The sequence below is a fragment of the Rissa tridactyla genome, chromosome 9, assembly GCF_028500815.1.
Source record: "Rissa tridactyla isolate bRisTri1 chromosome 9, bRisTri1.patW.cur.20221130, whole genome shotgun sequence".
In the NCBI taxonomy this organism is placed as follows: Eukaryota; Metazoa; Chordata; class Aves; order Charadriiformes; family Laridae; genus Rissa; species Rissa tridactyla.
In genome coordinates this window covers 15,111,420-15,125,865 of record NC_071474.1, presented here as the reverse complement: position 1 = coordinate 15,125,865, position 14,446 = coordinate 15,111,420, and the positions used below count along the sequence as shown (strand labels likewise).

General features: G+C 37.0%; 1 protein-coding gene across 7 annotated transcripts in view; it reads right to left on the bottom strand.

Annotated features, from left to right (window-relative positions):
- Positions 1-14,446, bottom strand: part of UNC13C (unc-13 homolog C) — a 228,027-nt gene that overhangs the window by 18,065 nt on the left and 195,516 nt on the right. For 5 of the 7 annotated variants that reach the window (XR_008468536.1, XM_054215056.1, XM_054215054.1 and 2 more), the window contains 4 exons: positions 14,319-14,348; positions 7,042-7,130; positions 4,674-4,823; positions 2,764-2,887 (listed from right to left, as the gene is read on the bottom strand). Coding sequence is in view for 6 of the 7 variants with exons in the window: in XM_054215056.1 (XP_054071031.1) it covers positions 2,764-2,887; positions 4,674-4,823; positions 7,042-7,130; positions 14,319-14,348 (393 nt within the window). In the remaining variant the exon portion in view is untranslated. The remainder of the gene's footprint in view (positions 1-2,763; positions 2,888-4,673; positions 4,824-7,041; positions 7,131-14,318; positions 14,349-14,446) is intronic. The other 2 variants (XM_054215055.1, XM_054215060.1) reach the window with 1 other exon arrangement.

Sequence of the window (14,446 nt, the reverse complement as noted above, 5' to 3'; positions counted from 1 at the left end):
GTGCAGTTACTTGGCAGTTCAGCAAGACATAGCTCTGAATATCTGGACTTCAGAAAAAAAAAAAAGTCAGTCCAACTTACTTACATAGCACAATACAGAACAATTTTCATTAGTCTTTCTGTTCCAAAAGGTTTCAGAAATAATTTTGCTTCTGTATAGTTCAATAGCAAAAGATGTAATATAGAACTGCAGCTTAAATTTTCATTATTTATTAGTCATGAGAATGGTAAGATAAATGTGAAAATTAAAAAATAAACCCTGCTTCTGAACGTCTGTGCCTCTCACCCTCAGAGAGAAAGTAATATTCAAGACTACAAAAGGGAAACATCTCTCTTACCGTGTCCTACTTTTCATTGATTTTGTTTAATTGTGTGTTCAATAGTAAATGGAAGCAGCAACATAAATGCAACTAGCTATACAGCTTTCACCATGCCTGCCAACTGGGACACCTTATATGGAGGCTACCACTACTAAAACCCAACAGCTGGTGAAGTGTAGCATACACATGTGATACTGCAAGCACTCTGAAAGCATAATCCGGTATCTTTGTACCTATTTTCCATGTTCCTTAGTCACTACAGACTACATATTTAAAATTTTGTGTCTTCTACTATGCAAATATCAAGCAAAATTTGGAAAAAAATACGCTGCAGACAATTTTCTAGTCAGAGGCTCATGTTTCTTAAGTGTGTGTGGAGAAGCAAGGGTTGTTTCTATTTTATGAAGAATGGTGGCAAAGCACCTGTGGACACCCCAGCTGTCACTGTTTAAAATGATCTTAAAGAGTCTTGAGTGATAGGCGCAGTCTCTGCCTTTAATCAGTAACTGGCTGATAAACAGAAGCCGGCTTACCTTCGGCCACTAAATAAACTAACATCCATCCAGAAAACTCTTCATTCTAGGTGAAGGGAGGAGGAGCACTCCTTGTCTCTGCATCTTCACCACCCTTTCTATGTTCTGCCTGTAACGCGGAAGTTTTGCATTCCAGATCTACACCCATGGCTTAACGAAGTATCAACTTGCTAAACTAATGACTGGAAGAAGCTTTTTTGAACTGGGCTATAACATCAGAGTCACATCTTATTGCTTGGTGGGATTTCTGAGCATCAGTAAGGACAACAGAGGTGCTTGCAGATACAGGCAGATGAACTGAAATCCGTGTTCAGTTGGCAGTCAAAGGTTATTTTCTCTACGGTTGAAAGACTAAAATCTTTTTATTAGTTTCTAAAGAAAGGTCTACATTCAAGCTCTTGGGGGGAAATGACTGAAAATATGTTTTACTATCCTAACTGTCTGAAACGTATTGTGCTATTGTCCAAGTTACTAAGTCTTTGACAGGTAATTCTGTTTTCTTGGCAAGCAATTAAAAAAAGCAAGGGAAAAATCCCTTAACTCTGAACCGTGCTGTTCTATGAGTTATAGTCCAACAACTGATCCTCCATAAAGCTAATAAATATTCCTAATGCCTGATGGGAAATGCAGTTACCCAATTTAAATGCTACTTGTGTATTTGCAGATAAAATTTGCCCCAGAATGTTTGAAAAGCAAATTAGAAATCTCAGAGATATAAATTTGACACAGTCACTCACTGAAGGAGAGGCTGTTTCTAATTATGCGTAGTAAACAAGAGCATTATAGTAAATACGAACAAATTCAGTGGAGTCCTGGCTATGATCTTGTGATTAGCTCTAGTCTAAAATTTTTAATACCTTAGGTTATTTCATTACTACCTTAACATCATTTATAGATGTTCTTCTTGCCTCTCCAGCAATATCCTTTCATGTACCTTTAATATATTATAATATGATTTAATGACCTGTTTTTAACATATAGCTACTGACCAATAGATTATTAGCAGCTTAACAGATATCATAGGACATACACAGTAAAGCTGCCCAAAGGCACACTACAGCAATGTAAAAACGGTGAATTTTTTTTCTAGACAAGATTGAAAACAAGAAGAATTAACCTTTATGCTATCCCAGTCCCTCAAAAAAGCAAAAGGCAATTAAAAAAAGGCACTCCAGGTCAGGCTCTTTTTCTTTCATCCTTAGACAGAATCAGATTTTCTGGGTGGCCTCAGCTCTGTCACCACTCGGGGTTCGTGTCAGGCTATCACCCACACTGGTCTCGTGTGTAGCAGCACTACTTTCTGTATTAACTTATTGTTTCTTTCCCTTTTCTTGTTAGGCTGTAAATGCAGCCCTGCCCCAAAAGGACCTCCTATCAAGTCTGCTATTAAAATACCCAAAAACTTTAGAGCCAGAAGTGGCTTAATCCTCCCGATGTTGTGCTGCCTCAAGATGAAGAATGGCACAGCAGGCAAGACTGCAGAAAGGGATGGGGCATTCCTGGCTTTCTGGGAGCTGCAAAAATGGAAGCCATTGAATTTCTGGTGCAACCGGGAAGGGCAAGGAATAGTCTTGGTGAAATTGCGCATGAGGAAGTAAAGAGAAATCAAACTCAATGAAAGCACTCTACAAAGCCAGAGATTTGGCTTCTTTTATACTGCATTCATAAAAACTGCTCTGAGTTGGGGCAGGCAGTATATGAAGGAGCAAGGTCTTCCTCCCCAGCTAGAGAGGAGCAACCTAGCTACACTACTTTCAAACACTAGAAAGCAACACACTGCATACAGGCAATATGTTATTCCTTCTCGTCATGGTACAGAAAAGGATAGCATCAGACCCCTTGGCAAAAATCTGATTAAGCACATTATTACAATTCTTTATAATGCGTGTGAACTACTGCTGGGACACTTACGGTTTGGTCCGTCAGTGGTGGAAGCACAATTTGTTTTTCTATTTTGTTCAAGACTAACTTCCATAGCTCTTTTAAAACCCGTTTCAGAACTGTCTTCTCACAGATTTTTGCAGAGACACTTAAACTGGAATAAAACAAAACACAAACCAGTCTCCAAAACTAGCGTTCAGACTACCGAGGTGCTGTGTGACTATATGCTCAGATTAATGGCCCTTATGGTTTAGCTTTTCTCTACCAATAAGGATTTCTCAATGGCTGTTATTTTCCAATATTATCAGTAAATATTTTTGATAAAAAAAGACTTGCTTAATATATTACTGATATGTATTTACCGAAAATGAAAAATGACGATGAGTTACAAAGTTTGATGGATGATACAATTCAGCACTCCCAAGCCCCTATATTAAAGTTTTAGTATATAATTTGTTTATGTCTTAAAACTAAAAAACAAATGTCTCCCTTGTTATTTTTTATTTCTACAATGATGTAGAACTAGGTGTTAATAAGCTACTGCAAATCCAGGGCTACCATTTGGAAACATTTATTTCTATATATTGGCATATCTGTGCAATCATACTATTTTTGGAGGATCTATATACTTAGATTTTTTTTTTTCTTTGTTTAAGAGTGTAGTCATAAATCATCTCGTATGTATTGCCATGAGTGAGTAGAGTCATGAATGAAGTGCTGCAGTTTTCAGACACAGGAAAAAATATTTCCAAATAATATCACAAAAATGTATATGTGGGAAATGAATTAATGTAAAAAGAGATTGTTGTAAAGTCATTCTATCACCATAAAAGTCATTGTTATATCATCATTAAAGCCATCATAAATATACCAATTCACATTTCTAGCATCTCTTACTACTCTTAGTAAGCACATAAATAAAAGCATAATTAAGAAATAACTAAAACTCAAACTATATTAATATGACATGTTTATAATCCTATTATAAATATATATTTGTAAGAAAAGTGATATTCCCTAGCAGTGGTTGTTTTTTTAAAAAATTTCACACCTTTATTTTCTGTGCATAGGTTTAGCATCTGCTAAAATTCCATTTAATATTCCCGTGGTGAGGAGTATCTTTTTTTTGGACAGTAATTTTTGTTTCCATTATATCATTATTCAATTAAACTCAAAGAAGCTACAAAGACGGCTTTGAGAAATGGCAATTTGGAATCAAACCTGACAGGCAAAAGTCTGCTTACCCAGTTTTTTAAACAATGAGCTTAGGATAGCACGTTTAAGTGTATAAACACTTTTGGCTTTTCTTTAAGACTTGTGCTAGGACTAAATGTCTTAACTCAAAGACAATGAAAATTTAAAACCGTACTGCTTGAAAGCAACACATACCCTCTTGTAACTTAAAACATAGGACTAGGTAGATTGCTAAAAATAAAACGCTGACATATAGATAAAGCAGCTAAAATTTTTTTCAGTACAGATGAAAAAAATCAACTGCTCGGTAAACCTGTAAATGGTGACCAGGTTTCTGGGGACACAGAAGTGCGTACTATTAAGCAGGGGCACACTGGGTGCCAGCCTAGAACAAATGCCAGACAATTTCCGTATAGGGAAGTTACTTTTGTTCTTTTGTTCAGTACAATCTTTATACCACAGCTCCTGGAGGACATACCACACACTAGGTCCTTCGTAATGACTCAAAACATGACAAGAACTAGAAAGGCAAACATGTAGGTTACATAGAAACTGCTTTGTATACGTAAACAGGTTAAGCATTGTATTCTGCATGCACGTGAATACTACAAATATTAAAAATACTACAGAGTGTTTCTAGGTATTAACAATGCTTCAGGATAAAACCCAGTATGCCTGACTGCAGCTTTAATTCCTTCTCTGCCACACTAACGAGCCTGCCACACTAACGAGCCTGCCACACTTACGTTTTGTCCAGGAAATCCATGAGAGGCCGAAGCACAATCTCAGCATCAATGGCTGCACTGTTCTTATTGGCTGCTGCATTCCCATTTCCTCTCATTTGATTTAGTTCATTGCTCATTTGTCTTACGCAATCTTCAATAATAAATTGGAAACTACAGGATGGGGGGAAAAAAGAGAATGAAAGAATTCTGGGATAGAAAACAATATTTATCATTTTGCATCAGTTTCTTCAACAAGATTTACATCAATCTGCAATGATGGAAAGTTCACATACGCAAGATACTGCAGGTTTTACAGACTGAAAATAACTCCTCCTAAGAATTATAGCTCATATAACAAATTCATGTACTGTTTTGATTTTTTCCCCCTTGTTTCCGTTCTGTCATTATGCTTTTCATGCCCTTGGAGGGCGGGGGGCAAGTAATTATTTTCTGAAAGCAATAGATGTATCAGAATCAGTTTAGGATACGAATGACTATCAGCTAGCAACAACTTCTCAAGATTTTATTTTTGGTATGAAAGGACAGCAGGAACAGGTGACTATAAATTCTTTTTCTCATGATGGTTAATATGAACCAAGCTTGATATTCTTCTTGAGGACAAATAGAAAACTTCCACTGATTTTGCCCTGTTTGGCTCAATTTCACTTTTCCTGGGTTTCAGACAGAGTCAGCGCCATCAGAAGCTTTGCTTCTTTCCAACTAGACAGAGCTAAAACATTTGGACTGTTTAAAATACCATTTTTCAAAAACAAAACGCCACTAAGAAGTAGTTAGACTGTTGCTCCCAGAAGGAATCTTTTCCACTTCAAGGTAAGCGTGAACAAATTCTTGCTCCTCAAGTTTTATCTGTTCAGTTTTTCTGAAAACTGGTCCATTTCCTAACTGGTCTGGTTGAGCAACATGTCTGACAGTCTTGTAGTGTCAGTGACGTGATACAGTCTTCAGTCAATATACTTAAACAATGCAGAACAGCCGTTCAGCGGACGCAACAGTTCAGAGGCAGAACAAGGCTCTGCACACATGGTAATTGGATTATGAATTGATTTATGATGAATTGAATTGGTTTAGGATTATTTTATGAACAGAAATGCAAAACAGAGGCCATAAATATTCCAGGCCTATTAATGTGAAAAGATAAATGGCAACGATTAACTTCAGGAAAGTAAAAGAGAATTTACTGTGAGAGAAAAGAAACATTATAATTAGGCAGTAAGCTGTTCCAGCTACATGGCTAATCATAAAAGGAGAATGCAAATCTCCATGTGAAAACACTAGGAAAATTGGAAACTTTTCCAAGTACACTCGGATGTGTACTTACCTATACACTTCAAAGCCCTAGATAAAATCAACATGAAGCTGCTATTGAAACTGCTCATGTAAATCCTTGGGATCAGTCCCTCCAATAAAAGCCAAAATAACACACTGGCTTTTCTTAAGGTTAACGTTGTTAACCTCATAAATCCCACCAATAAAGTGACCCATGAGGAATGTTCTAGCTATCTGGAGAATATCCTAGATTGAGTTATTCCTGTGTTTTCTTTTGCAGAAACCTAGTTGGCTTGTTCCGAAAGAAGCCCTGGAAAGAAATAATATTCATGCACTGTCAATGATCAGAGAACCAGGGCCTGGGAGCAAAAGTAGAGCACGACAATATGACAGACTAAGCACGCTCAGAAAAAGTGAACGCTGTCCACCCAGAAGGTTCATCGACGGATTAAATAAGCAACTACAGACTTTGCTTAATGAATACCACTACAGCCCTAATCCCTCTTTCTTAGGTTCCTTTCTAATTTGAAGCAAAAGTAACTTGCAGCTTCTTATAGCACAGGCACTGCTGGCACAGCACTAATTCAAGACGGCAGTGTGCTCTCTGAATAATCAAAGATTTTGAGAGTAAGGCTCAGTAGACAATTTTTGCAGAGCTACAGGCAAGCAAATGACCCAAGGCGGCCATTCACAGTGACCATCTGAAGTGGGCTAAACACAGGCAGCCACCCCTGGTTGAAGCAGGCCACCTGGAAAAAGCTGTCAGTCTCAGTAAGTAACATAAACATAGTCAGAGAGAAAAGTTTAACACAGCATCAGGCAAGAAAAAATCAGCAATTTTTGTATTCCTAAAAGCAGAACAAAAGTCATCAGTCTGTAACATGTTTGTGCCCACAGACCAGTTTTAGATTTCTTTACAGTGAAGTTACTGCTATATATTTCAGAGTCTAAACCCATACACACACACAAATGCACACTGCTCCATCAGGGCAGAAGCAAGCTGTACCTCAGGACGTCCAAGCAACCACCCGGACTTAATCAATGAGGCAGATTTTTGAACGGGAGTATTTCTCTAAGGTTTGCAGTAAAATAGATTTGTTACCTTGCAGCATACGTTACGCTGAGTTCATCCAATACATTGCTAAGTTTCACCTGAAGTTCTTTTAGAACAACGCTAGCTTCAGGATCCAACTGCAGAGAGATAAGTAATGTTATATTTTACTTACACACTATGTTTTGGGGTTTTCTATTGCAAGTAATGAATTAGGAATTATATGCAATGATACACTGCACTATCGAAAACTAAATGTGGAAACACCTGTTACAACACAGGATTGCTTTAGTAGGCCTAAAAATCCAATTACCATTTAAAGGAAAACATTTGATTGTAAAAGCGAAGAATTATAATGCTAGAAATGAAAACAGCCATTAAACAATGGCCTTCTATGGGATGGTGCAAATTGTGTTGGCAGTCACAAGAATAAAATTACCATTATCAGGCAAATAGTATTCACAAGGCATACCAAGAGAAGGATGCATGAGAATTTAGTGTTTGTGTTAACAATACTGCAGATGTTTTAATCTTTTATTTTTTTTGGTACATTTCACCACCATCGGTAATTATTTTTGTGATTCAGGTGGAAGGTGTTTCCATATTCCCGTTAACACAGCATAAAAGTAGAACAGCTTGAAAAGATGGTTTGAAGACTATCCATGCTGTTTCTATTGATACAGTATGACGGACGAGTACTTCTGTTTCTAAAAGACATTAAGACATATATAATTCAAGCACAGAGAAACACATTCTGATGCACAGGGAGAACAGCTCCTGTACATCTGATACAGGTTTTCTAAATATAAGAAAAAAAAGAATGCAGGGGAGAAATACAGTTTTCCATTTACAGGGATGGGCATCCATGCACAGATGTTTAATCCAAAAGGTACTCTGTTGATATTGATCAGCTTTATTTGCTATGCATTCTTTTTCAAATTAAAAAAAGAATTGACTTTTTGTCTCCGTAAGCTTTTAGCATTTAGGAAAAAAAAATAGTTACGGCCCACTGTGGGATATGATTGATGATCATCAGGATCAACAGCTGAATGTGAATTAATAGCTGACGTTCCAGGTCTTCCAGCTATCTACATCACAATATTAGGGTATGATTTTCAATGATAATCCTCTGGGCTCTGTTCTGCACTAAGGTCAGATACAGATCTTCTGAGAATTTCAAAGGAAATTGTACATTCAGAATACATAATCAGGTCTGTCTCTATTTGCATTTTCCTATCTTTCAACTGCCCGAGTAGTGTTTACTGCTTATTCTTCATCTGATGCTTCAGAGTACCACGGTGCAGTAGGTCAGCTCTTTTAATCACACTTTAGAGAGAAGGAGAAGCTGTGTCGCAGTGCATCAGATAACTTAGATGAGACTACACTGGAATTCTACAGCAAAGTAAAGAAAATACAAACTGTGAAACACCTCCAAAGATCTACTGAGTTCTAGTCTTAGACCATCCTTTCTCTCCTTAGAGGTTATGTGTGGTTTAAGAGCATAGAAAATCCAAGATTTTCATTGCAGTTTTTGACAAAAATCTGAAATAGGTGACAAGGGGAATTGCCATGCATCCCTTAGAAAATACTCAGTGATGTGTAGCACTTTTCTAATCTCAGATGCTCATATTTTAACACTGTGCCTACTTACTGAATTAGTTTTTATTTACTTTGCATTGAGAAAAATTCTGTTCCTTCTCCACTTCATGTCTTAGTAGTTTCCCTGGCAGATACACTCTGACAGTTCATGCCCTTAAAGTGATTGTTTTCCTTCATAGGAAAAGTAGGGATGTAAATGCTAATTTTACTGAAATGTCTATATTAGTTATCAAAGATAGAGTTTACTAGCAAGGGCAAAGATTTTTCCAGGAAATGCATTTCACTATGGGAATATACTGCCTCCTTTGGTGCCATACATACAGAACACAAATTTATGACCACTAGAATATTAACATTTAACAAATACTGAACACACAAGCATTCACACTGAACATGGTACACATCAGAGAAAGCGCAAAAATACCAGGCAGGCAGAAAACTCAAAATTTCTTACTAGATCATGCACAAACCAGAGAATCATCTTGTTACTGGAACCACAAAGGCCAATGTAGTTACTTTCCATCAGAGGTTGATGTGATAACCAGAAAACACAATATATTTGCTAAATTCACCTGGAATTAGACTTAGTTTGTCCAGAACTGGATTAAATACTAATACCAGATGGTGAACATAGCACACGCTATAGAAAGGTGCATGCAAGTGCTAGAAGTTTTAGAGGGTTTTGTTGCATGAACAAGTTTGTGTGTGCACAGCTGGAGGCATCTGGCAGGACATCCAGCCTTGTGTATACACATGCTCATGCTTATTAATGCAGTGCCATAGGGAGGAGTGCAATATAAAGAGGTATGCGGGCTGACCACCCAGGTGCTAGACACCTGGTAATTTGATGACTAAGAATATGTTAGCAAGATTTTTAAATGCTATCGCTATTTTTGTTTAACTACTGGAAAATATGGTCATTTGAGTGTCTCACTAGGACCAAAATGCGTGCTTTTCATTTATTTTACCATGTACCCTCTATAGAGTTGTGACATCCCAGGGCAAATCAGAGGGTCCTCAGGCATCAGCCCTTGACTGGCATCATCCAAATATACCACAGCCATGACCTGCTTTTTTTTTCCTGATATGGTACAACTAAGATAGAAACTACTGTGATGGTTCTATACTATGAAATTCTGGGGGGACTTTACAACTGGTAAAGATGGTTTTAGGATGGTCTTGTGCCTTGGAGATAAGGTAAATCAGCTTTTGGTACCTCTGCACGTCACACTCACTAACTATTGTGGATTATTTTCTGTATATCTTCTATGCATAAACTAATCCACTGATTTCTTAATATGAAAAAATATATTCAGCTATGATGCCATACTTAAAAAGCAAAATATTTGAAAAAAAAAGAAAAAGAAAGATTTCAGTGGAAGCAGAAAGATTTACTGTCTCCCACTTAAATATTCTAAAAGGCTATAATTCAACACACCACTACACTGTGCAAATGCATCACAGTTTTGCAACAAGCTCAAAAAGGATTTTTATTTGTGCTTTAGAAGGATCTATTATTTTAGCAATGGTTTGAACAACTCCTGCTAACACATTTTATACAAGGTTTGCTTATTCTCAGACAAGCATTGTGTGCAAAATGCACTATAGCACTGTGCAAATGGTTTGCCTTAATGAAGTTGACAAGCCGTAAGAGTTACGCAGGTTGACATCACAACACTGACTACCTGCGAGAGCAACACGCAGCTCTCAAAACCACTATCTAAAGGAGGTAAGTTTCGCAGTGAGGCAAATCAGTGGTGAAGGGATTAATTCATTTATCTAAGGCTTTCCAGTGACCAAGAGAAGAAAGTCTTCACCATTCTTGGCTTGGCTGAGATGACTTACTAGTAAGGGAGTAACAATAAAAACAACCATCTCTGTTTCATGAGCCAATCTCTTTCTGGATAGTACAGAGTTATTATGGAAAGGGAAGTGTACAAGAACTCAGGTAAATGCAATCTGTAATTCTTTGTACTAGTTGCTACTAGTAGGGGTTTAAGTAAATAGCTACAAACATGCTCAGCTGCAGAAATGTCAGCCACCCAGATGTGGTTAAATGATGACTTATAAGGCTGACCTAGCCCTAATGTTATCCTATCTTGCGATCAACCAGAAGGAAAGGCTGGAACTGAGACAAAAGGCAATGGAGATCTGCATCTGAGAAGGTGTCACACAGGGATATGAAAATGGGGTATCTACAGTAGTGGAGACTTTTCTTTCTCGTCTCAAGTCTCATCTGCTCCACAGAGTTTGATGAAGAAGGAAAAAACCACCCCATGCCTGAACAATAACCTGAGCAGGTTATTGGAGGTGGGGGGAGAAGATGAGTGTCATTAATGTGCCATATGTAATTTAAGAATGGAAAGACAGAAAAGGCCATTTATCTCTTAGCTTCTTGAGTTCCATTTACAGTTCACAGCATGTGTGGGCTAGTCTTAAAATATATTGATAGGTTGCTCAGGTGTCAAAATCTGGATTTCTTTTTAAAGAGCAAACTTATTTTGGTAGTGGAATGTTAAGCTGTTAACATGTAAATCACACTTTTCTACCAATTTTTAATTTGTTTGGCTTTCTTAGGTTCATAAATATTTCTGTTATTTTTACCATCTTAAATAACAGAGTTAATTTTTACTCAGAACAGAAGATACTCATAAATTTGTTGGCACACTTCATAAGATCTGTTAATTATGGATTATTAAATAGATAACTAGAAATTTGACTTTCTCTGAATGCTAAATAAAAGCAGAGAATACTGTTGCTGAACAGCTGAAGAAATAAGAAATATTTGAACATCATTGTTTCCACATGCTGCCTGTCTAAAACTGTGAAATTGTTTATATGTAGAAGCCTTGGAAAAGAGTTAAAGATCGGATGAATTTGGCTGCTTTCGATGCAGTGTGTTAGACTGAGCTATTCCATTCTGTAGTTTAGTGTGTGCTAGTATGGACATAATCTTGTTAACTGCAAATTTGGTACTTTTTCTATAGGAAACTACAGAGAAGGAAATTACTTTTGACTGAGTTAAAGGGAACCTCTTTAATTGGAATTCCATTTATCTACAATTTCACGGGTCTAATTGCCTATAGTTTCCTAATGGGACCACCTGGTTACTTGCCTTCAGAAAATAGTTTTACATATTGTTTGTGTATCTGGGGAAGATACAGGTATTTTTCAGATCTGTTACTTTTGTAACAGACAAACGTAACAGATCTGACAGACATCATCCTTCCTCCACCTCCCACCCGACTACCTAGGTACAGTGAATCCCATTTTGAGATGTTTGACTGCCACTGCTCTAAATACTTAGGCCTCTGACTTAACAGATTCAAAAATGGACACTTCAGATCTATTCTGCTTGAGCTTGGGCCTCTGTCATCCCACCAAAGTCTTTAGGACCAGATATAGATTCCTATAGAATTCTTAACCATTACATGTAAAGTTGGAACTGAATTACTGGATTGGAAATATGATTTACCTACAGTCAATATAATCCCGTTGTACATAAACAACCTGCTTTTGCTTTGCACCTTTTATTTGATCCTAATTGCTGTAACTCATTTCTGCTATGTTCTGCCATCTGGAGACAAGCAACACAAGCATTAATTTTTTTTTCTTTCCCTTTTAGCAGCTTCCAACTTGTCAGACATGAAAAAATGATCTAGTGCAAATGTATGCACTCCTTTTGGACAAAATGAACAGGAGATAAATCAAAACATCAAAACTCTACACTATGATAATCTGTTCCCATGATTTTTGACTTGATTTAAAAAAAAAAAAGAGAAAAAAAAGACAGTGGATTGCATCCCACTTTACTACTCTTACTTTATTATGGCAGACTGATCTCATTGATATAATTTTTTAAGTACCCTTCCTGCTTGGCTACAGCAGAAGAGGAGAGTTAATAAAGAAACTCATATTGTTCAGACTATTTCATTTTAATGGCAGGAGAGCTGAGAGTCCAGTTTTTTCTCTATTTATAGATCTCCCTGCCCTCTGAACACAGGGACTGCTTGATTGTGGTATTTTGACTGCATAGTTTGAAAGACATACTGCTCACAATGGGACACTGAGATTAACAGCATTTCATTTTTCTTAGAATTAGTTTTGCTTCAACTGAAATAGTCTCATTATTCTGCTGAAAATCATCTTTATGTCCTTCACAAGCAAAAAATTAAACTATTTTCTCCCTGCAAGGAAACTGCTTACAGATTTTATTGCCAGCTTTGTTTCTTATAAGTACCGGTTCAATAAGGCAGATTGGCCACTAGCATTTATGCTCTTGGAATAGCTAGGGGAATACATATTCCAGTTTGAGGACAAAGATTTTAGAAGCGGTTTTATATGGGTGACAAAAAATGGAACATGAATGTACTTTTCTTCAAGAAATTCCCCTAATGAGAAACAAACAAAACTTTGAATGTATTTTTTACATCTTTTTTCTTAGTCCATGAATCAGAGATGCGCTTAAGGTACCTAACAAAGGGATTTTAGAAAAATATCTCTGAATTCTCTCCAAGGTTTGCATGTTGTACCACATTTGTAGCTGAGGAAAAAGGAACATTTTGGAGAGTCAAGAAAATATTCTGACTTGAAAATAATGTGATAGATATAAAGTGCTGCTCAGCTTTCCTCCACCCTTGTCTTCATCAGGATTTACAAGCACTTAGCTGTTTTTCTGATCCATGACATTCAACATGTAGGATTGGATGCAAGACCTTAATGCAAAAGTAGTTTGCACAGAATATAAGAGCATGGAAGACAAGATTATTTATAATATTCGGAGAGTGAAAAGGGATTAATAGGAACAACAAAAACCAGCCATGTCTGGATGATAAATACATATTTTTAAAATTTGATCAGAAATCTTCAATGTCGACAAGGCTGCAGAAGTTTATTTCATGTTCTCTGGAGCAGGAAGTACTGTTGCCATGGCAGCTTCAAGAAGCTATTACTAGCTCGACAAAACCTCCTTACCATGGAATTAATCTGTAGGTTTATTTGGAAGGTGCCATTCATTGCATGACACAGGGGACTCTCTTACCTCTGCAGCGTCCCACTGTGGACATGGAAATATGAAAGAATGTACTTTCCAATTCTCTCTATAATGTGGTCACATTAGGTCAAAGTTTGGCGAAACTATCAAACTACAGTCTCAAGAAGAAAAAGCTGAGGTATGCGTAACTTCTTTTTTAAAGCCAGCGACTGCTAAGAAGGATAGTGTATTCATGATTGCTTTTTTAACAAGAAGACAGGATTCTACAGCTTGAAAAGATGTTAATTTCTTCATTAGCTTTCAAAACAGGCAAAGACTACAATCAGCAAAGTACTGAAGCACATGTTTATGTCCTTTTACTGTTGACAGGACTTCAGGCACATTAAAGACTTATGAAATATAAAAGGAGATAAAGTTAAGCATGTTCTGTACTGTTGAATAGCAGCTTTTGGTGAAATGTTGCTGAAACTTGAGTACAAGCAGGCCCTCAGATACTGAAAAGTGCACTTAAAAAATGTTTTATAGATTTTTTTAGAAATTCTGAAAGACATTACACTATCTGCCTAGTAAAGCTTGTCAATTCAGAGTGTCAAGTGAATGCCCAAGCATAGCTCTTTTTGATTTTAGATCACAGGGAATTACACAAATGCATCAATGGAAATTAGTAGGAAATGGGACCGTTCTGAGCCTTAGAAAATATCATCAGGAACAATAAAAGATGCTTACTATCACAAACCTCATAAGAGAATCTCTCTCCTTCTTTCTTCTGCTCAGTGGATTGCACGTCAAAGGCATTAGACAAAGACATGACACATTACAGACAAAGCACAAAGCACGTATTCTACAAAATTTTCAGATACAGGC